We start from the raw sequence: 24,393 nt of genomic DNA, 5'->3' as shown, positions 1-24,393 counted from the left end.
CACCGCTGAGATTGGCAGGATTGACAGATAGCCATCAGAGCTTTGTGGGCTTTAATTAAAATACTGAGTGATTTTTTTTTAGAAAGCCTTTGAATATGAATGTTTGCTGCCCGACTGCTATCAGACACTTTTTAATTAGCCCAGTCAGCAAAAGCTCCAGTTTGCGCTCTGTGGATGGAATTATAGTAAAGCTAATGAAGAACCAACGTGTGTGTGTGTGTGTGTGTGTGTGTGTGTGTGTGTGTGTGTGTGTGTGTGTGTGTGTGTGTGTGTGTGTGTGTGTGTGTGTTTGTGTGTGTGTGTGTGTTTGTGTGTAATGGCGTGTCTGTGTTCAGGCTTTCTTATCTGCACGTGTGTGTGCATAAGAATCACATTTTTTTCTTGTTTTTCTTGTTAATGCCTCGACAGTTACAGTGATATGTGTTGAACGGCGTGCTGCTTTATTCACACATTTTCTGACGTGACTGACAGGTTCACCTATGAGATCGCTCCAGTGTTTGTGTTGATGGAGCAGCTGACTCTGAAGAAAATGAGAGAGATGATTGGTTGGCCCAACGGAGAGGGAGACGGAATCTTCTCACCAGGTTGGTCGATAAATATCAGATTGAGTGCTTGTGGTACTGTGCGTGGAAGGACTTATTTGACATATAATAATATTACAGTTAGCGGTATGCTCTACAGAAGGTTTGTGTGTGTGTGTGTGTGTGTGTGTGTGTGTGTGTCTGTCCAAGGTGCTGATGTGTCCGTCTCTCCTCAACAGGGGGCGCCATCTCCAACATGTACAGTGTGATGATCGCACGTTACAAGTATTTCCCCGAGGTCAAGACCAAGGGCATGTCTGCTGCTCCTCGCCTCGTCCTCTTCACATCGGAACACGTACGTCTCTCACACACACACACACACACACACACACACATACACACACACACACACACACACACACACACACACACACACACACACACACACACACACACACACACACACACACACACACACACACACACACACACACACACACACACACACACACACACCATTTTAGGTGTTCTATGGTGCTTTGCTTCATTGGCTGTAGATTGAGGTCATTGAAAAAGTCCGATAACAACCAGTTAGTCTATTTGAATCAAGGCAATGGCTTGTTTTACAGATTCTTTTAGCTTTTATCACATCTACGTTGGTCCATAAAGAAATTCACAGCTGACAACATGCCAGAGCTCAAGTATCAAACACTTTCACTTTATTATTCCACTCCACTTATGCAATGAAAGTTGAATTAAATACTTTAATGTGTGTCCCTACAGAGCCACTACTCCATAAAGAAGGCCGGAGCTGCTCTGGGCTTCGGCTCTGAGAACGTGATCCTGCTGAGCACAGACGAGAGGTGGGGGAGCTCATCTTACAGATTTAAAGCCACAATTAAAACGTTACATGGCAGATTCACAAGAAGGATTGTGTGGCTTTTGCAAAAACATTCCAATTCACAAAGATCAACACTAACAGCCACACGCAGTTACAGGGAAATTATAAGGGTCTACAGAGAGTTGGTGCATTTTTAAAAGCCCTCAGCTTCAAATAATGCCGTCTACTTCTAAAGTCTGAAGGTGTGTGTTTGCAAACACCAACAGCACCGACACGCTGGGATGTTAAAAGTAAGAAAGCAGCTTTCAGAGTCAGTTAGGCTATTAATAACGTACAGAAATATTGCTGTGATAGTTCACCTTTTCTACGTTTCTTCTTCTCTTTCTCTCTCTCCCAAACATAAACAACTTGGACACAGCAGGGTGCTCAGTTTTTGACTTTGTCCTCAGTCAACTGTGCTACTTAAATGCATTTTGTTGGCAGTTTGTTGGTTGGATTGGGTTTGGGTGGATTATTAATGCAAATTTGAACCAATCTGGTGTCTGCAGGTATTTAAACCCTAACTATTGCATCACTACAGCGTTTATACTTTCCAGTCACAAAAAAGGACACATTTTATGGGCGTGTCTGCATTGTAATATCATTAGTGCAATATATTTTGTGAATCGGGCCTTGACACGGGGCAGATAATGATCTTAAGTGATGCACAATTCATGCTGAATCTAATCCATTCTTTGGGATTTTGCCCTCAATGTTTGAAATACCGTACAAGACCGATGATTCTTGTATAACTTCCATGACATGATGACAATGTGATGCTTGATGCTCTTTCAGGGGCAGAGTCATTCCTGCAGATCTGGAGGCAAAGATCCTTGATGCTAAACAGAAGGTCAGTGCCATTGTTGCTTTCAGCTTGTTTCTTTATTCGTTCTTGGTCTTTAACTAACACCCCCCCCCCCCTTTAACTGTCCCATGTTGATTCTGCAGGGTTACGTGCCATTGTTTGTGAATGCCACAGCTGGTTCGACAGTGTACGGTGCGTTTGACCCCATCAATGAGATCGCGGACATCTGTGAGAAGTACAACTTGTGGCTCCACGTTGACGTGAGTAGTTGACGCTGGAACAGCCGCTGTAGGATTTAAATAGTCGTGGTGATACTCTGTCCTCGCCTGCGTACCCTTCTGTAAAAGTGCTGTCTCCTCAGGGGGCGTGGGGTGGTGGACTACTGATGTCCAGGAAGCATCGCCATAAGCTTAATGGAGTTGAGAGGTAAGTACATGGTTTTGTTATTTAAAGAATATTAAACGTTAAAAGTGAAACCTCCGCAGTGCGTTAAGATGTATATTAAACTTTGCAGGGCCAACTCTGTCACATGGAACCCTCACAAGATGATGGGCGTGCCTCTGCAGTGCTCTGCCATCCTGGTCAGAGAGAAGGTACAGTCAACACACACCTGTTTCAACACAGTATTCTGAAGGTTTGATTTGTCTGTTGTTTCAATATTGACTGTATATAAAGACAATGAAGCCAAAGTATTTCGACCGCCCCCTGATGGCTGGCTGCAGTATAGGTCATAAGTCCCTCCATGGATTATCAAATGGGTCTTATTCATGTGAAGATGTATTTTATGTATTTTATTGTGAGCTTGTTTTACTTCTTTTTTTATTTGTGGGTTTGACTTTTATCTTATCTTACATTATTTGGCACACATACTACTGTTTTTATGTCTATTCTGTGTCTTTTTATTGTGAAGCACTTGATGTAAAGCAAAAAACTTCGGGCTACAGTTTATGTATGAAAGGTGCTTTACAAATACATTTATTATTATTATAATAATAATAATTATTATTATTATTATAATAATAATAATAATTATTATTATTATTATGTTAGCAGCATGGGCCAAACTAATAAAACACACCCTCAAATACATTTTTCAAAAATATGGTTTTGGACATTTTATGTAATTCTTATCGCACTGATGTTTGTTCAAGTGTTCATTTTTCTGACAAGTCTGGTTTTGATCAGTCATTTGATGCTATAAAAACAGATGAAACATCATGATCGACTGCTGTGATTGGAGCGTGATTGGTTGGGTGGCACTTTGATACCGCTCAATCACTACAGCGCAGAGTCTGCTGGCAGGATGATGATGGCATCACCTGTATCTGGGATATTTGAGAAGGGTCTACACCACAAGCCCTCAAGCACACCGTCCTGATTAGCACTCCTATTTAAACCTAAATCATGCTCTTTTCCTAAACCTAACCACATAGTTTTTGGTGGCTAAACCTAACTGTTTCAAGGACATGTCCTTTGTAATCCTGCTGATAATGCCTACATGGGGTATTTTGGCTTCATTTTTGTACAGTGGGAGGAATTGGAGACGCATCATCCAACTTTATACATAGTCTGTGGTTGGAAATGACCACAATCCACACGATACATCGCATGCTACATGTTCATATTAATGTAACCTTGCTGTGGAAAAAATGGTTGACAGAGTATGTACTTTATGTGTGTCCGTAGGGAATCCTGTCAGGCTGTAACTCCATGTGTGCTGGCTACCTGTTCCAGCCAGACAAACAGTACGACGTCACCTACGACACTGGGGACAAAGCGATCCAGTGTGGCCGACACGTTGACATCTTTAAGTTCTGGCTCATGTGGAAAGCCAAGGTGAATAAAAATGTCTTCAAGCCACTGGGAATTGTTATGGTGTTATCACAGCAGATGCAGCTTTATACTTGTTGTAATTAGTGGCTGACAGACTGTTTTTTTTACCCTGCAGGGCACCATAGGGTTTGAGCAGCACATTGACAAGTGTTTGGACCTGTCTCAGTACCTGTACAACAAGATCAAGAACAGGGAGGGATTTCAGATGGTGTTTGATGGAGTGGTGAGCTTCTCTCATTTTCATTTCTATCAAGGTTAATTTCAATCATTAAGCAACATTAAATGTATATATTTTAGTTTATTAAGCTATGTTGGCATACAGGGAACCATTTAGAGGGGTTGAACAACAAAAAAGAACATTATGTTAATGCTTTTTATTTGTAACTCTCTTTGTATTTTGTGTTTGTATTTATTTGTTTATTTTTCTAGATGGGACATAACATAATAATGAACATTTGCACGTAAAAATGTGTGGGACTGTAGCCAGGTGGCTAATTTGCATCCCTTGTCCTATTGGCAGGTGGAAAAAGAAAGACATCAAAACAAGTAAAAATATAACAGAAGAAAATAAGGCATGACAAAACAACAACAAAACTTGATAATGAAAGAGGTGACAGTAACAACATATAATATAGAGTTGCAGTTGCACACTTGCGCTGGTTATTATCGCAGAATGCCTGGTAAAGTGCACAATCCCACTGCTGACCTTCCTTAATAAAGTGCGTAAAGTGCTTGATTGTAGAGTACTTGAAACCGAGATTATTTCCGTCTGCAGCCCCAGCACACCAACGTTTGCTTCTGGTACATCCCACCCAGCCTGAGAGGCATGCCCGACGGTGAGGAGCGGCGAGAAAAACTCCACAGGGTAAGACGCCTGTCAGTGACTGGTATCTTTTATTATTTCAATCAGGAGAGACTTCATTAGAGTGAAGAACACGGTGCAGAATAAAGTGAATTGTGCAGATCCTTTGGTGATCGTGGCCCTGTATGTTCAGGAGGGCAGTGATGATAAGATTAGTTTAGTATATTCCCCCCTGGGGTCTAGACGCTGGGGTGGAAGAAGATTGCATCATTATAGTCGTGACACTTTTCATAACTCAGGGACAGAAGGGGGAGACATTTGGTTGGATCCTGAATTGGTGACAATAATCTTGAAACTGTGGGGACTGTTCAGATCGTCTGTGCTGTCAGGTTGAAGATGTGTGTGAAGCATTAATGTTTCGTCAAATAACACACTTAATAGCTTTTCATGAAATTCCTCACAAGTCTTCAGTCCATATACAGTATTATGTGAGTAACAATATGATATGTGATATGTGATAATGTGATGGAGATCGTGGTGCGTCGACTAATGGAGCAGAAGTCAGAGAGAGGAAGACTGTGAATGACTGAGAGCGTAAAAGAGGCTTCCTCATTGAATTTTCACTAAGCTTCATATCAAACTGCTATCACTGGTGCTCTGCGCCCACCAGAACTACAGATATAAAAATGATTTATTTAATATTTCTGGACGATGCACATTAATGAACATATACAACAGTACACGGAAATGTTCCAGGCTGTAGCCCGAGGGCTAATTTTCACCTGTAGATCATTAGGCAGGTTGATGTTACAAGAGAATACATAAATCAAACAATATTAAAATTTGCATAAAAAGCAGAGAGAAATAGAAAGAGAGAAAAAGACAAACAGAACAAGTCATTAGTAAATGTTAGAACAAAGACACAATTCATTAATACGCTCTACTGGGCTAGTATGTTAGCAGACAAGGTGGTTGCACGTTTGGTTAGCTTTAAGCTTACTTAGCTATACTTGGCTCTTAGCATTTAGCATCATCTGGTGCAATATTCGTCTTGTGCATTGTCTCTGTTAAAGTCTTACCAAGGGCGTAAAGTTGTGGGGCCCCTTCCCTACTTCCTACCGGTTCACTTCCAGCGCCCTCCCTCGGATCACACCCATGTTTGAACTCTTCATTTTGATCTCAACTACACACCCGTAAAGTTTCATGACTGTATCTCGCACGGTTGCGACACAGACACTCCCATTAATATTTACCTTTCCTTTTTATTCATACAAACAATGGATTTTGTTTTCATTAACACTATTTATAGTTGACTCCCATCAGGAATGCAATTAATCTCTAATTTGTCTTTTTTTCCCACCAGGTAGCGCCAAAGATCAAGGCCATGATGATGGAGTCAGGGACCACCATGGTGGGCTACCAGCCTCAGGGCAGAAACGTCAACTTCTTCCGCATGGTCGTCTCCAACCTGGCGGCCACCCAGTCTGACATCGACTTCCTCATTGATGAGATTGAGAGGATGGGTCAAGACCTGTAGTCTTCTATCTGCTTGTGTCTCTGAGGCAAAAGCCAACGAGGTGAAACACTCACAGCGCTGCAGACAGAACATCGATAGCACGTGTTTTAGGTTCTTTCTATCTGGTTTGTCTTTTTGTCTGAAGCATTCTGACTGTTTCTCCGACCCAAGAAAAGCTAACAATGAGAGAGACTGTGAGTGTCTAACGTGCTCGTCCCACATAGTTCCTCCTCTAGACAAAAATATTCAAGTATCTGAAGGCTCCAGGTACAACAAACATGCTCTAATGTGTGTGTGTGCTGTGGAATATTGTAATGTGTGTGTGATCTAGTTTCTCATTCAGCGTAGTTCGTCTTTTATCGTCTGTATGTGGGAGTGTGTGAGTGTGAGTGTGTGAGTGTGTGTGTGTGTGTGTGTGTGTGTATGTGTGTGTGATCAAGCACTGAAAGGGACAAAAGCCCAGATTACAATATAACAACTATCATAAAATGTATTCAGCTACGCAAAATTGAATCGTCGGTGCTTTCAGCTGTACATACATTTAATCTCAGCGCACCGCCCTATTTGTCCTGACCAGTGTCCGCACCCCTGAAGCAGTGTGTGTGTGTGGGTGTGGGCGTGTGTGTGTAAGTGCAGGTGGGCCTGTGACACACTGAGTGTATCCTGTCATGTATTTTAAGCTGTGTTAAAAATAAGCTTATTAAGACCTAATGTGCACACCATAGATACCAAGCGTGTTAAGCTGAGAGGTTTTAGGTAACCTCCAGCAACTGCTCTGCAATATTTTCCCTTCGTAGAATATTAAGATTTAACTCGTCTACAGCTATCCCAAGCCTGTGACAACTTTTAACTTGTAAAACGCTGGCTCGTTGTCTGTTCCATGCAATCATGTGATACCCATGTGTGTTAATAACATTGTTAAAATATTTGATTATATTTAAAAAACAAACAAAAAAAAGAATATTTATTGCATTTCCACTGTTTGCAGATTCAGGTATTTTAATGTAAATGTATCTTTATGTGTATTACACGGTAATACATTTGTAAATGTAATCACAGGAACTAAAGTTTATTTATAGTGATTTTTGTCAGCCAAAGAAAGCGAATCGGGAACAGAGCAATCCATCGTCCTTCATATAGAACTTCTTATAGATTATAAGTGTTTGTAAAATGTTACCTATATTGACCCTTGACTGCGATGCAATTTCTATAGTGTGTTTCTTTCCGTGATTGTGAGTCTTTTTGACTGAATGTTTTCAGATGACTGACTGGCCTACTGATGAGATTTAAGAATGAAGTCTATATAACCCTCTGGCAGTCGAGCCGGTCTTTTATTTTAGAGAATAGCACAAGGATGTGAGAATGTACTCGCCTCTTGAGACTGGGAAGAAAGTATTGTTGTATCTGTTTGAATCCTAATGCATTTACTGTAATATAGTATATATTAATTGTAATACATATTACCTGTATTCTCAGTGTTATGGGAACTCAATGGAATATCTTGTATAGAGTTCCTCTGTGTCTTTGCACAATGTTCACCTTTCTTTCTTCCATTGTAAATGGACGTGTACTATGGCAGTATTATAGTAAACTTATGTTAACAAAGTATTTATGGTATCTAGGGACCACATGTGAATGGCACAATTGCATAAATCATATTAAATGTAATCTTTGTGCTTTGTGTATGTAACCAATCCGTTTCTTTTTTTTTGGTGAAGCCAACAGCAAGGGAACATTTCCCAGGAGGCACTTTAACAGAATCATACCATCTCGAAAAAAATATCTTTAATAAAATCTATTAAAGGGAAAAGTGAGTTTGACTTATTGAACACACACACACACACACACACACACACACACACACACACACACACACACACACACACACACACACACACACACACACACACACACACACACACACACACACACACACAATCACACATACAAATCTCTGTCTCTTACACACACAACCGTTTTTTTTCACGAGAACGATAATGACATTTAATTTTTTTAATTTTTAGGTATCTCACTCTGCCTCTCAACTGCACGTATTGATACACAAACTCACACACACACACACACACACACACACACACACACACACACACACACACACACACACACACACACACACACACACACACACACACACACACACACACACACACACACACACACAAACACACACACTATTTCCTCTCCGCCTAATCATCCTCGAGGAGGCTTTGTTTGGCCTCCAGCTGAGTGTCGGATTGGCTGTTCTCCAGCGTAAAATCAGCTCATCTCTCAGCTCATCCCTCTTCACTATCAGCTCATTCCCTCTTTTATTCTCTCCTTTCGTCTCTTGTACTCTTTCTCTTTCTCGTATTTGCTCCTCCATTGTCTTAAATTTCCCATATCTCGCCTCTCTTCTTGCCTTTGTTCGCCTACAAGTAGGTTATGGCATGATTCAGCCTCACTAAACCAAAAATTCATAGAGAAAACAAAGACTTTGGTTACCTTTACATGGAGGCCATGATTCAACCAAGAGAAGGGTCGTTGTGGAAGCTCTGTATCTACGGTGAGATCATCACAGAGGATGTGATGTCCTACCACTGCCCTCTGGTGGTGGCTCTCTGTCTGCACAATCATGTTTTAAATGTGCTAAATGAGGAGCTTTAAAACCTTCAAATAAATCCAAGTAATTATACGCACAAAAAATAGGGTTAATCCTCCATCAGTGTTACCTCTATCCGCAGAAACCTTGGTGTCACTTAAAGTGTAATTCTGGTGCAAAATCATCCCATGGTCTTTTTTCAGTACTTACTTGACACTTGACAGTTTTTTCCATGAATGAACCATTAACGGAGAAATCACTGATTAGCTCGGGGCAGTACAGTGAAGGCATTAAAACGTCTTTTTTAACCACTGATGCTGCTCAAAATAACACCAAACCTCTGCAGCAGCATGAGAAGACTCCCTACACAGAAAAAAAGCACCAAAAACGTAGTTAGTGAACCAAGAGTTTATTAAAAGAGTGTTTTAAAGACTTACCTACTGGCCCCTGTACCAGCTCCTCTCATAGTAAAGTCCATTTAAGTGGATAACCAAAATCAACACAAAAGGAAGGAGCCCACTGGTGCTTTGTTTTATGTGTAGGGACTCTTCTCATGCTGCTGCAGAGGTTTAGTGTTATTTTGAGCAGTATTAGTGGTTAAAAAAGACGTTTGAATGCCTTCACTGTACTGCCCTGAGCTAATAGGCTAGCCACGTCCGACTGTTAGCGACTCTCCTGGATTTCTCCGTTAATCCCTTATACACAAAAACAATTGTCTCGATGGCTTATTTGATGACCGGATTTGCTGAAAAAGACCACGGGAAGATTTTACGCTGGAATTTCACTTTAATATTCCATGTGAAGACAGTTAATGTGGGAAATATTGAGAAGAAAGAATTCACACAAAAAAACTGTCTCAATGGCTTATTTGATGTACATTGTAACCTCAATTAGCGTGTTAAAATAGTCGTCTAGCTTCGTTTTAATGAGCTCTGCAGAATCTCTATGATCCAATCGTTTCTGTCTGGGCACACTCCTGTAGTCGGGGGCAACATTGTATAATAACTGTATGTCCAGATTGTGACACAAAAGCTTTCTTCATGGCGAAGAGTAGAGGGATTTTTTTGAAAGCTTTGCCCTCTACCCCCATATGGGCCAGGAAATGAAAAGTGCCGCAATTCATTACAACAACAAAGCAGCTGGAGGGTGTTTTATATAAAGCACTGTAGTGTGTGTGTGTGTGTGTGTGTGTGTGTGTGTGTGTGTGTGTGTGTGTGTGTGTGTGTGTGTGTGTGTGTGTATGACATGAGTAGACTCTCAAACAACTGCAATTTACGCAATGTTACACTGTACACATGAAATACGGAGGGTTGGAGAGATATGGGCGGATAGACAGTTTTAACAAGAGTTAGCTTTGTTTTTCAGCTGTCCAATCCAGTTCTTTGGTATGTGTGTGAGTGTAATAAAATGTGGATGGATTTTACTTTCTAACCTATATATGTAGGAAATTTGCTCTTGGCTCATTTTTAATTATTTGTTTTTATTTGATGCTTTTATTTTATGGATTGAAGCATTTTTGTCGATTCTAATCTGTTCCTTGTTTTATGTTATGTGTCTTGTTTTCATTGTTCATATTGTTATCTATACTGCGAAACTAGTTTGGGTATCAACAAAGTGAACCTGATTTAAACAGGCTTTATTTAACAATTATATATATAAACAAGTCAGACATGTACTGTACAATAAAATGAAAATAAATAAAAAAAGAGATAAATAAATTTCAATAAAAACATACCAGAGAAATTAAGAGATTAAAGGTTGATTATGGAGAATGAGCAGAACACCGCCACCTAGTGTCTCAAGATCGTGGTCACAACAACAAAAAATAATTCCCACAGTCGGGTTGCCAGGCTGGTCAGACCTGGCCCAGAAGCCTACAGGAGACCGGAGTCCCTTTGAGTTTGTTTGCACCCATCCCCTCCAGCAAATCACACCATAAAAACAAGTATTAGAGGCTTTTGACTGTCAGTTACCGCCATTACAGCTAAGTAAACATGAAAGTTAGCTTACCGATCAAGGAGAAACGTAGCCATTTCTGCGTGCGTTTTAATGCCGTTGAACTCCTTTATCTCAGTCCATGGAGTGAATGTTCAGCCTATATTGACTCTGGTTTTTGCCCGTCTCCGGTCACTCAGCTGCTGGGACATATAAGCAGCTGCAGGATTGGAAAACTCACCCAGTGCCAGCCTACAGTAGCTGCACCCAACAACAGACAACCCTGGAAACCCGCAATGCCCAACGCTATTGGCTTTACAATGTAATCAGAACGTGACAGAAAGTCATTGTCAAACCTGTCAATTAAAAAAAAAAATGAATTCACACTTATTATATATTTTTTAAGGAAAGGAATTAATTCGGTACAACTCAATATGCCCTGTTGGAGTATTATTATTATTATTATTATTATTATTATTATTATCATTTTTTTAATATAGCTTGTAATAATCAGAATCAGAATCAGAAATATATATATAGAGTTGACCATTTTTGAGAGATTAGAGATAAAGCATAAATGTTTATTTCCGGTTTCAGTGTAACTGAACGGCATCAACTGACAGGAAGTTAAGGACTGAGGCTGTTGCCTAGCAATGGAATTCTGTTGAAAAAGACTATGAGTGTTGCCAATGGTGATAGGACAGCTGGGGTTAGTTTAAAACATTTATGTCAAGATTACACATATTTAAAAAATAAATGATAAATACACCCGTTGAGTTTGGTGTTTTGATTTGCAAATATCGAAAAGGCGTTATTTCCTGCCACGTAACGGCGCATGCGCATCGCTCCGCTACCCGTTTGGCGACGTGTACCCGGTGTGTGGAAGTGTTCCGGTGTCTCACCTCTGCTGGGAAACAAGCTGCCGTTAAAACCGAAAAAGCCTTAAAAGAGCGGATACCATGGGAGGCGCGCAGAGTGTGGAGATCCCGGGAGGAGGCTCCGAGGGCTACCACGTCCTCCGGGTGAGGCTTTAGCTTCTACTGGCTGCTATTAGCTGTTAGCTTAGCATCGGCTCAGAGCTGGAGGATCCCCCTCTCTATGTTGACGAGAGGCCGGGGATGACTACAGGGGCCTCGGTCTGGAAAACACCAACACGGTGTCAGAAAAATGATGTGTGTGTCTGAGTCACACATCGTTTCTGGGTCTGTTTTGTGTTTACACCTGCCTGTTAACTATTATGCTATGCTGACCAGAAGCTAAACACCACTGCTGGAGCTAAACAAAGCTACGTAGCTGCAGTGAATGACAGCTGCATCCATTATCGGACATGCCCCTGTACATAGGGTAAAATAGGATAATCCTTTATTAGTCCCACAGTGGGGACATGTACAGTGTTACAGCAGCAAGAGAGAATAGTGGAAATGACAAAAGCATCAACAAAATATGCATAGTATTATAACATATCTATGTAGCAGTAAAAAAGCAGATTACCAGTTAAAACAGCTCAAAACAGTAAAAAATAATGCAATAGTTGGGCTAATGCAAGTCTAAAGCAGTGGACATTTGTTCTGTTCAAAGCAGCCACATTTTACTCATCAGTAAGGCGAAGGGCTAAGTAGTTAGGTAGATGCTCCCAGCAACATTACAGTTGTGGATTTGAATGCTTGAATTTTGGAGAAAGTACCGGAAAATGCTTGAAACTGTATCCGCATTTCTTTCACGACGGATACCTATAAAATAGGAATTTTATTGAATTTCTTATCCTTCTGTTATTACAATACACAATAAACATTTGAGTTGTTTCTAGCATAATACCATCTCTTTTAATGTGATTAAAAAAGTGAAATAATAATTTTCAATATGTATGTTACCACAGCTGTAAGGTGCTGGAAAAGCTTGAAAATAGACCTTGACGTACTCGAAAAGTGCTTGAATTTTGGAGAAAGCACCTGATGATGCTTGAAACTGTATCTGAATTTCTTTCACAACAGATAGCCATAGAATAGGAATTTTAAAAAATGAAATAATAATTTCATATTTCATAATACAATATGTATGTAATTTACCACAGTTGTAAGGTGCTGGAAAAGCTTGAAAATAGCTTGAATTTGATCTTAGAAAAGGTGTACGAACCCTGAGGGGTTCTGCCAAAATGGTTTTCAAGGTTTTCTTTTCCAAAATTATGTCTGTAAATATGCATTAACATGAATACAAGGCATTATTTAAAAAAATGCATTTGTGAATAAATCGCCACTAAGGTAGCCATGCATAAATACAAGCAAGCTGAATGATTTAATGTGCCTTACAAATGTATGTTTGACATTGACATATGGTGTATACATATATTAATATGATAATAATGATCATTGTAACATCTTATGAACCATAAAAATCTGCTTACAGGCTTTACACTTCCCTAGCTGTTAGGCCCACTTTATTATGCAACTCAATTTAATACTATATTTGTAGTAAGGGGACCCTGCTTCGTTTCTCTTTGAGTTTAGGGGTCCTTGACCTAAAAACAAAAATCACTCAGCCTGCAGGAGCTGGGACCAAACAGTCTCATTGTAACAAGTATGGTTTGGTCGCATGTAAGGCAACTCAAACAAAATCACATCCTGTTTCCTATACGTTTATTATCTCGATGCCCCTGAAGACCAAGCTCTCCTGTATGTCGGTCAGCTCAAGTCCACCCTGTTAATGCCGTATGCACGGAGTATCCTTGACACTCTTTACTGACAAGATATTCAGTGACATGCAGAAGTGTGCGGTCCAACAGCAGCTCAGGGTCTCTCTCGTTGCTGTGCAGGTTCAGGAGAACTCGCCTGGACACCGCGCAGGACTGGAGCCTTTCTTTGACTTTATTGTCTCCATCAACAACACCAGGCTGGTAAGGAAAGCCAGCGACTGTCTCTGAGACTAAATATAGGTCATAAGGGACTGCGTGTTTCACGGTTTCTCTCTCTGCTCTTCTTCCTCCTATATTCTACAGAACAAGGACAATGACACGTTGAAAGACTTGCTGAAAGCCAGTGTGGAGAAACCAGTTAAGATGCTGGTTTACTCCTCAAAGACCCTGGAGCTACGGGAGTCCACAGTCACCCCCAGCAACCTGTGGGGGGGCCAGGGCTTGCTTGGCGTCTCTATTCGTTTCTGCAGTTTCGAGGGAGCCAATGAGAATGTCTGGCATGTGCTTGTAAGTTACTCCAAATCTATTTTGTATTTCATGGTTTTATGTCCTACGATGGTAGTTTGTTTACTTATTCCCCCGCTCTCTCTTTTTCAGGAAGTGGAGCCTAATTCCCCGGCAGCCCTCGCCGGCTTGCGGCCGCACACTGACTACATTATTGGAGCCGACACTGTCATGAATGAGGTAAGCACTTTAGGTCCTTCTAACTGTCACTCCTGCGCATTCCCCACCTGATAATGATAATAATAATGAGAGGCTTTCTCCTAATTTTATCTCTCTGTGACTTTATCTACAGTCAGAGGACCTGTTCTCTCTGATAGAGAGCCACGAGGGGAAAGGCCTGAAGCTCTATGTGTACAACACAGACACCGATAACTGCAGAGAAGTGATCATTACACCTAACAGTGCCTGGGGAGGAGAGGGCAGGTAACTCAGACTTTAACACACCAGCATACTTTTACAGCTTTAAAATGATGTTTGTAGATTATTCAAGAGTTCATTGTTAAGCTCTCTGACCCGCAACGTTACAGTTTCAGTTCACTGCCGAAGCAGGCAACTGTTTTCAGTGAGCAAGCTGTTAAAGATTAGATTAGATTCAACTTTATAGTACAGGTACTTAAACAACGAACCCACTACTCAGCATCAAACAGGAGCTAGATACAGTAAGCAACTTGCTGGTGAACATAGTGGGTAAATTAAGCAGTTTAATATCTAGCTCATAGATTTCCCTCAGGAGTTGGTAGAGACCCGAAACGGAGCTAAAAGGAGAGTGAATATTGGGTTTATGTTCTTCTGGTGGACACAAACATGACTCCAGATGAATGATAAAGTTGCTCTATAGCTGCTGGATGTGTAATTAGTAACTTTTTGCGAACAAGTTTCAGCCTTAAAAGTTTCCAGTGAAGTTTTTGACCTCAAGTAATGCAGTGGAGCCGTTTTTTTGAGTAGACCTAGAGCTTTGAACATGAACCTGAATCGTTTCTGTCCAAGTCGCTTGGACGATATGGGAGAAATCTTCTATCCAGACAACTGAATCCTGCCACCACCAGCTGATAAAATCATTTCATAATCTTATCACATTGATCCGATTCAAGCCCGAGTAAATTTTGAGTGGAAAACTGTAGCCCCACGGGTCAGGCCCAATACAGTTAGGGAAGAGAATCAAAGCTTTAGGTAGGCTCCCCGTTTTGTTTGTCACACGCACGAGCTCACACAAAAGTGAAAAGATGCACATTCCTGCCAATAGTTTCACACTATTCCACTGAACAATGTGGCAGCAACATGTCGAGATACGCAGCAAAGGTATGACGAAGAAGACTGCAAGTGAACATGGACGTCAACAGTGGTGGAGTTAAAATATTAAAAAATAATTTCATGGGGAAGGAACTGCATTCAGCACATTTGTCAGAGCAACGCATTTATGTGAGTAAACATAAATTTTGTTTGTTTACAAGAAAACTCCACAGGAAACACTTTTAAAAGGTGATTGATTCTATGTCTATACTGTGTCCACAACTAGTTTCGCTGCCCCCGAGTGGTCATAAAGGTTATCAGGTTAAATGCTTGATGTCATTTATGTGGATGTTTTTCTTCATTTCATTTTTGGCCTTTCATGCCTTTATTGTGAAAGTACAGCTGGAGGTTGACAGGAAATGGGAGAGAGAGAGATGGGATGACCTGTAGCAAAGAGCCGCAGGTCGGAGTCGAACCCAGGCTGCGGTGGCGAGGACTTTTAGCCTCTGTATATGAGGCCCGACCACAGAACCGCCAGGCGCCCCATGTGGCGTTTTTTCTCTCACTATTTGTCAATAATAGAGTTATTTCTCTGCATGCGGCACAGGAACATGACATCCCGGTCTTAATACTGCCCACAGAGTTCTGATTTCCAAACACACCCAGGGAAATGGACATCAATAACTACACCATCAAAAACTCACATATACGGGCGGTTTTACTGAAAATCTTTAAGTTTGTCAGCTTGATTCTGAACTTTGTTTTCTTCCTTCTCCAGCCTTGGATGTGGGATCGGTTATGGATACCTCCACAGGATTCCCACTAGACCTTTTGAGGAGGGGAAGAAAATCAGCTTCCCCGGAAACTCTCCCAGTGAGCCAGTCAGTCCACTGAAGGATGGATTCACTGAGGTCAGCACTGAGGTCACACACACACAAACACACACGCACACACACGCACACACACAAAGACACACACACACACACACACACACACACACACACACACACACACATGCATAGACACAAACACAGACTCACAATCACTCACACATACACACATGCACACACACACACACACACACACACACACAGACACAGACTCACACGCATACGCACGCACACACACACACACACACACACACACACACAGACTCACACTCACACTAATACGCATACGCACAGACACACACACACACACACACACACACACACACACACACACACACACACACACACACACACACACACACACACACACACACACACACACACATAGACATAGACATAGACATAGACATAGACACAGACTCACACGCATACGCACAGACAGACAGACACACACACGCATATGCATATGCACAGACACACACACACGTCATTTTTTTTTACATTCAAAGGTTTTTGAGTAAGGGCTTTGAATGTCCGTCTTGTTTTTTCTAAAAAAACAAACAATAACAGCGATAATTCAGTATAATCATTTATCGCCTTTAAATGGAATTGTATCCCGATTACATTATTATATATAGAAATATTCTGATACTCAAATGCGTCATCTAAATGCATAATAACAAACATACTAACTCAAAATTTTCAGAAAATCTGATGTAAAATATTTGGATCTATTGAATTACCAGAGAACATGCTATACTATCAATTCAATTGCATTTACAGTGCCAAGTCATAACAGAAGTTATCTCAAGACACTTTACATATAGAGTAGGTAAAGAGCTCTCTATGACTTATTTATGATTGACAGAGACCCAACAATTCCCCCATGAGCAGCAACAAGTCGCGCTAGCTTTAATAAAAGTAGAAGTAATCATTATTAAAGTTATTATAGACAGTATTAATCCAGAGATATGAAATGATCTGTATCAGGATAGAAGATTTCTCCCATATGGTCCAGCCCTAATTTAAATAAAATAATGAATCAGATTAAACGAGTTGACTTGTCCGTTTCGTCAACATGAATAAATGTAGGCAGCAGGTTAATCCAGTAAGGGCACTGTTGGGCTCACAACAACATTGTGCTTGTTTTTATGGGAAATGTTGGGGAACAATCCTCACCAGAATCTAATTCTGCTAAAAGTAGAAGAAGACTAATCAGGTTTGTGTAGCCCAGTGGTCCGCAACCTTCACTATCAAAAGAGCCATTTTCCCCCTGTTCCGCCACATAAAATGTGTCCTGAGCCGCACACCTTAAATGTTTTATATATAGGTACATGATATATACAAAAAACTATAGTTTTTATACTTTTTGCATTTTTTAAATTATAGAACGACAATAAAGAAAACTGTTAACATTCCTATTATTACCTATTTTAAAATGCAGTTGTTCGCTAATTTCTCACCACATATCAGGCATACAGGTAAGCCACCATCGTTGGCAACACTCCATTTTCCTCTGATCATGTTTGGTGGGGATTCATCCATGGTTAGCATATTGATTCAAGATTAGCCACCTGCGCTGAGCTGTAGATGTAAGATGTGACCCATATTTTAGTTTCACATAATATTTTTTTTAAAAATCACATTGAACTCCAAGATAACAGGTGCTCCCTTCGAGAGACTGTCCACTGTGCCAAAAAGATGTTATTTATTTCCATGTTATTTTTTGGCAAATGTCCAGGGAGCCACTGAAAAGGGGCTCAGGAGCCGAAGGTTGCAGACCCCTGGTGTAGCCTAATGATCTTTAACGGCAACTTTGCAGAAATACTGTGTGAACCGACTGAATAGACATGGGGGGGGGGGGGGGGGGGGGGGGGGGAAAGAAAAGCTGCTCAGCATTTGAATGTTTGAATTCAAACTTTCAAACTAAACTTTAAGAATGAAGCTTTGAACTATTCAGCGCAGCTTTAATTCACTGTTTCCCTGTGAGCCATGGTCTCTTGTGTGATATCACATCAGCCAAAACTTTAATTATCAGGTGTGTGTGTGTGTGTGTGTGTGTGTGTGTGTGTGTGTGTGTGTGTGTGTGTGTGTGTGTGTGTGTGTGTGTGTGTGTGTGTGTGTGTGTGTGTGTGTGTGTGTGTGTGTGTGTGTGTGTGTGTGTGTGTGTGTGTGTGTGTGTGTGTGTGTCTGTGTGTCTGTGTGTCTGTGTGTCTGTGTCTGTGTCTGTGTCTGTCTGTCTGTCTGTCTGTCTGTCTGTCTGTCTGTGAGTGATTGAAAAGATTGTGAAGATGAGTCTCTTATAGCCTCAGATTTCCCTCTCTCTATAAATGCCTCATCGTGTATACAGCAGAGCCGACAGGAGGCCGGGGAGCAACGCTTAATTACACGTTTGTATGAATGTGACCTTTTCTGTTCGACGGCAGCATCTTCTTATTTACCACCTCCCTGTTTTCTCTTTAACTCCTTCAGGTCCAGCTTTCAGCAGTGACTCCTCCCGCTGCTGCACCCGCTGGCCCCGCTGGCCTCGAAGATTCACTGTCAGGCCTGTCAATCAGCACAGTCCCGCCCACCATGCCCAGGGAGCTGCAGACAGGTATTTCTGTTCTTTCTCCCTTTTACTGCAACACATGTAACACGTGCAACACGCATGTTGCAAGACAGGGACATTTGTGATATGGAGAAACAGTGTCTCAGACTCTCATCATCTTTGCGTATTATTATTATTATTGTCGTGTATATCCATATATTTTAATCTAATGGGTTATTTTGGGCCCCCCCCCCCCTCCCCTCCAGGTTTGCCCACAGTCCCTCTGCTCCCCTCCTCCACCAGCCCCGCCCTCAGCCCACTCACTCCACTGAATCCTGCCACCACCGGCTTCAACCCCGCGTCAACGCTACCAGGTGGGTGATTTCTCAAAGATAACTAATTCCAAACACGTCACCGGTCTGCTGAGTCAGTGAGCACCAAACATTTGGAAAAGCCAGTGGTTGGCAGAGACATTACAGCTCTTTCTCCGCAGGGTTACACCCTTTTGAAAAAAAAGAAAGGTCTGCTCGACTTGCATTAGGAAATATCAAGTCTTAGTTTGTGTGCACAGAACACACGCTTTGTTTTCATAAGGACAAGCTAGAAACTTTTAGTCAACAGTGTGTGAAATTAAAGCAGCTCCAACTCCCTAAACATAACCAGTTTGAGAGTTCCTATGAATATACAAACAATGTTTCTCTGTGTTTGTTCTGGTTATTGTTTATGTTGCCATAAACTATCAGCTGTCAGTTCCCACCTCTTCTTCATTGGCTCGTGTAGAGGCCATCCAAGTCACGAGTGTCACTCCTTGAAAGAGATTCATTCTTTTCAAATGTACAAAGTTCTCTTTTTGCCTCTTTTGTTCAGAATTCAGCCTAATTTTGTGTAATGTAGGTGCACCTGCATTTTGAAAGATGAATGAATAATGATTGTCTGTGTGTTTGTGGTTGAAGGTCTGATGCCCCTCCCGGCTGGCTTACCTCCACTCCCCAACTTGCCCAACCTCAACCTCAACCTCAACCTGCCACTCCCAGACCTCAGTGCCATGTCACTAGCAGGCACCAGCACCTTACCAACAGTAGGAACTACAGGTAAACAAAGCACAGCAAACAAACAAAACAAAATAAAGAGAGATGGTTTTTTACTGTCTATTTTTTTTGTTTTTGAAATGTGAATATATCTGTATTGTCCTGCAACTGTATGTGTCAGTCTCTCGAGTAGAGGCATCAGTTGCTGATATATAATCTGGGTAATATGCTGCATCAACGTCAGTGTTTATACTGCGTGGATGTTGGGAAAAATAGTTTTTTGCCATAACTGCGGTTACATAACGTCACAGTTTCATAACTGTAAGACTTGTAGAAGGCATGATATCTACGGTGTCCTGATTCCGTCATTGTTCCCCGCGAAAAAGAGTCTCGCAAGTCATGTAGCACGTGTGTGTGCGCCGGGTTGTTTTGTGAATGAGAAAGTCGGCGTGCCACTTACTCTGAAGGCGTTACGAAGAAGAGCTGTAAAATTGTCTGACAGAACTGACATTCCAGCCAAAAAAGCGCCTTAAATCGGAACCGTGGGAGATTTGGATATCTACAAAATGAGCAAGGGAGTTGTTGTAGAAGACGGATGTCCAGTTTTAAAACTGACTGAGAAGAGTCCAAGACAGCTAAGCTGGAACAGAACAGTTTAAACTGGGCTGGAGTAGTTCACAAGTCACAGTTTACTTTATGAATCTTGAACACATATGTAGTAGTAACCTGGATGTAACTCTATTTTAAGAATAAAGAAAGCTGACAGGTTTTATTTGCAGGACCAAAAGAATGCTTAGGTGTCATTTTCCCTCCATAGTGTCGATTCATAAATTCCCTGATTAATAATCAAGAAAGCCGTGATATTTCCTCTGACAATAACTGTGACATCAGAATCTCACATTGTGACTCATTTGCGTCGTTGTGTTATCTCAGGCTAACGTTTGCATTAGTGATGGACTGATGCGTCGGCTGCTCCATATTATCGGCCGATGCAGGCTGCTGTGTTCGCCGATGGTTTTTCCCCAGCATTATTTACAGTCAGCCGTCCACAGACAGCTCCGTGTTATTGGAGACACCTTTTTTAAGTTCAATATATGTTCCTTCTTTTTTTTTTAAATTAAGACTCGTAACATTTGTTTTCATCATTGTGTAATTTTTATGATGTAAATGAAGGGATCAAAGGTAGTATCGGCTCCCAATATCGTCTCAAGAACATTGGCAGTCCGTAAAAATTGCGATCGGCATAGAAGTCCATATCGGTCGATCCCCAGTTTGCATTTGTGTTCTTATTTAATGTGTTTTGTTTCGATGCAGTGATTCTGTTATTCTTAGACTATTTTTTTGTATGGGAGACAACAAAAGTTACCTTAACCTGTGAGGTTAACCGTAAACATTCACGGTTTATTGAAGCAACGGCATCAACACCTCTCTTGTTTTATGTTCTTTTTCTGCAGTGCCTCCTCTGGCTGCCCTCCCACCCCTCAACCTCCCAGGTCTGGCCCCCTTACCCCCTCTGCCCACCATGCTGCCCTCCCAGCTGCCTCCTCTCCTTCCTCAGGGAGTGCTCCCCCTGCTGCCCACCACCACCGCCACTCCCACAGCTTCGGTCACAGTCACAGCCGCACCCGCCACCGAGCCCGCCGCCGATCCCACACTGCCCACGGAAGCGGCCTCCACGGAATCACCGGCCCCCACGGAAACAAGGCTAACGTCGTAACCTGGGAAAGAAGATCTCGCTTGCCATCAAAACCAAAACACACACCCGGTTTCTCTCTTTCCCCCTCAGTCTGTCTTTCTCTGTGTTTTTCTATTTATTTGGCCCAGAGGGACAGGCAGACAGCTGCACCAGGTCGGCGTGCTCCAGGTTTGGGTGGGGAAGCGTGTGTGGAGCGATGAAGGATGAATGAAGGACGGCTGCAGACTGGTCTTACCCACAAGTCTTTATTACCAGATTGTCATGGAGCTAATCCAAGCTACTGCATGGGGAGGACGAGGTTTAGGCTTCGGTCTGTGGTCTGCTTCGCACCTCTGCTGTTACAGAGGCACAGAACTACCTTAGGATTTTCCCTTTTTCTGATCTGGCAAGCATCTCTGTCTCACACTTTGATATTTTTTATTATATATATATATATATATAAATAGTGTATGTTAATGGGGCTGGATGATAAAGCGAATTTACTGAATTCTTACCTACATCATGAATCACTTAGAAATAAAACTGAGCTCACAGTTCAGTCCAGAAGTCATTTTACTGCTCAAACTGGAATAAACCGGGACAAAGATATCATAAGTGGACCTACAGGGGAAAAGAAACATCATGCACTGCTGTATAAAAGCATAGAGAAATGATAAAGCTAAATATGAAAGCACCATATAGTTTTTTGCTTTTATCGTCCAGCCTTAACGTAACTTTTTATTAGTTAATAGAACCCCTGACCAATAGATTAATTTGACACGTTAATTTTTGTTGAAATGGCTGTATGACTGTCTCCACCCATTGAATGAATCTGCATTATTTTGCACCACCTTTTGTGTTTTGAAATTATTAGTCTGTCCCTTCGTATGTCTCTGTGTATATCCAGAACTCTACAGTGTCCGTCTCTACCACACAGAGATGGCAGCAGCCTGAAGGTCGTGCCAGAGGGGACGGAGGTTTACAGTTACAGGAGCTACTGAGTGGAATATGTGTGTTTGTGTGTGTGTGTGTGTGCGCTTTCTGTTGGGTGATCAGTAGGTAGGGTGAAACATGGGTGCAAGGGTATTAATTACACAGTAGGTCTCCTCCTGGCACGGCCGAAGCAAATTGGTAGGCAGAGTTGCAGCGATGCAGTCCAACCACAGGGTGTCGCTGTAACAGAACCTTCTGAAAACATCTACACTGTGCACAGTGCGAGCAATAAAGCCAAATTAATTTTACAGCATGCCTCTGTGTCTTTACACTGCTTGTTGCAACTATTTTACAGTCTCAGTCCCTCCCTTACACACACTGAAACAAACCAACAAGAGTGAGAGCGCAGTAAACCTCGTTATGGAAGGATCATAGTCACCTGCACAAGCGTCTGTCCTTAACGCAGACCAGTGCAGGTTACACTAATCATGTGCAAACTACAGGTGATGAATTGAAAAAAGCAGGCATAATGAAAACCAAAATATTAAAACTAGATCTTAATATTATATATTGGTAAATATTGTCGAATAATTGTAGGGAACCCTCCATGCCAAGTCTCTTCTGGGTTTCCTTTGCATGTTCTTTTTTTAACTAAATGTCTTTCAACTGTAATCTTCAACATGTGCTAAATAAAATTAAATCAAATACAAAAATAAAAAAGCAGATGTCGCAAAACAAAAGTAAAAATAAATGGTAAAAAAAAAAAGTTTCACCTGCAAAATTCAGGTGTGCAGTGGAGAAATCGTGCAAAATGTATAAGAAAAAGTCCGAAATGGCAGTAAAGATCATCAAAAGGGGGAAAATACTTTATATAACATAAATGGTTATATTGGTTTCCAGTGTGAGATTCACCATGGAAGCAAATGGCTAGAATCATATGAGTGAGTGGTAGCGAACCCTGCTCTCTGCACGTTTTAGGTTTCTTCTCACTCTGACAAACCAGAGTGTGATGATGATCAGACCCTGACCAGCTTCAGCCGACTGATCACGAGCAGAGCATCAGAATCAGGTGTGAACTCTAAAACATGCAGGACAGCAGCTCTTCAGGCCTGGGTTGGCTACCCCTAATATAAGCAACTAATTACACCTAATGAGAATGAATCACTACTAAATATTAATATAGATATGTCAATATATTTAACTAATATGATCAAATACCATTGTACTATGTTTAAAAAAGTCATGGTATAGTATGTTTAAAACATAAAAGTCATATTATAATATGTTAAAAACGTAAAAGTCATATTATAGTATGTTAAAAAAGTAAAAGTCATATTATAATATGTTAAAAAAGTAAGTCATATTATAGTATGTTAAAAAAGTTTTTAAAAAGTCATAATAAAAGTTTCTGTATTTGGCTCATTTGGGACATAATTTCATGTTCAATGTCAACACAAATCTAAGAAATATTTGTCTGAATTTGAATTTTATGTTGAAAAAGTTAAAGTTCTCTTACCTAACTATCATTGAATTGAATGGTTCAACATTATTCAACATGTTAACGTCTGAACCTTTCTCTGTAAGGGGATTGAACCTCTACATAAAGAGCATAGATGTGTATTTCTCTGAAGGATCAAACACCCGTGTGGGGAGGATTAAGTGAATAAAGGCACGGCTCTCGAAACACACAAGCAGTTCCTTTTCACTGGTTAAAAGTCTGAAAGTTGACCTGCAACTGTGTATTCAGACTCAAAACGAGCACTCTGAGTAGTCCTGATGTGCCGTGTGCTTACGGTCAGGCAGAGCAGCCTATATGTATTTTGATTTATAAAGTGGAGGCGTATTGGTGTTATTCTTGCTTCTCAATATAGAAATAGAAATACAGCCCTGCACAGAAACTTTACATACTCCAATAGACAGAACTTATTGTCTGAACCTTACACCCGTCCACACACGGCTCTCATTAATCATGGGGTGTGTGCACTTGATGCTAGCCCCCATTTTCTCAGGTAGACGAGAGAAA

The 24,393-nt window shown here is 41.2% G+C and overlaps 2 protein-coding genes across 3 annotated transcripts in view; both read left to right on the top strand.

Annotated features, from left to right (window-relative positions):
- Nucleotides 1-8,112, top strand: part of LOC310958167 (glutamate decarboxylase 1-like) — a 20,761-nt gene extending 12,649 nt beyond the window's left edge. For both annotated transcript variants that reach the window (XM_083929002.1, XM_083929001.1), the window contains 11 exons: nt 472-584; nt 761-876; nt 1,305-1,384; nt 2,197-2,251; nt 2,350-2,466; nt 2,568-2,632; nt 2,721-2,799; nt 3,893-4,042; nt 4,155-4,262; nt 4,815-4,904; nt 6,205-8,112. In XM_083929002.1, coding sequence (XP_083785128.1) covers nt 472-584; nt 761-876; nt 1,305-1,384; nt 2,197-2,251; nt 2,350-2,466; nt 2,568-2,632; nt 2,721-2,799; nt 3,893-4,042; nt 4,155-4,262; nt 4,815-4,904; nt 6,205-6,378 — 1,147 coding nt within the window. In that variant the 3' untranslated portion in view covers nt 6,379-8,112. The remainder of the gene's footprint in view (nt 1-471; nt 585-760; nt 877-1,304; nt 1,385-2,196; nt 2,252-2,349; nt 2,467-2,567; nt 2,633-2,720; nt 2,800-3,892; nt 4,043-4,154; nt 4,263-4,814; nt 4,905-6,204) is intronic.
- Nucleotides 8,113-11,757: 3,645 nt separating this feature from the next.
- On the top strand, nt 11,758-22,680 carry LOC310957351 (Golgi reassembly-stacking protein 2-like). The gene is made up of 10 exons (XM_083927881.1): nt 11,758-11,913; nt 13,701-13,781; nt 13,884-14,087; nt 14,178-14,264; nt 14,377-14,507; nt 16,093-16,225; nt 18,677-18,800; nt 19,001-19,108; nt 19,688-19,825; nt 21,217-22,680. The coding sequence occupies exons 1-10, from the start codon at nt 11,851-11,853 to the stop codon at nt 21,477-21,479; spliced, it is 1,332 nt and encodes a 443-aa protein (XP_083784007.1). The 5' UTR covers nt 11,758-11,850; the 3' UTR covers nt 21,480-22,680.
- The last annotated feature ends 1,713 nt before the right edge of the window (nt 22,681-24,393 follow it).

This window comes from Echiichthys vipera (assembly GCF_963691815.1).
Source record: "Echiichthys vipera genome assembly, chromosome: 15".
NCBI classification, from domain to species: domain Eukaryota; kingdom Metazoa; phylum Chordata; class Actinopteri; order Perciformes; family Trachinidae; genus Echiichthys; species Echiichthys vipera.
This window is presented reverse-complemented; position numbering and strand designations above follow the sequence as displayed.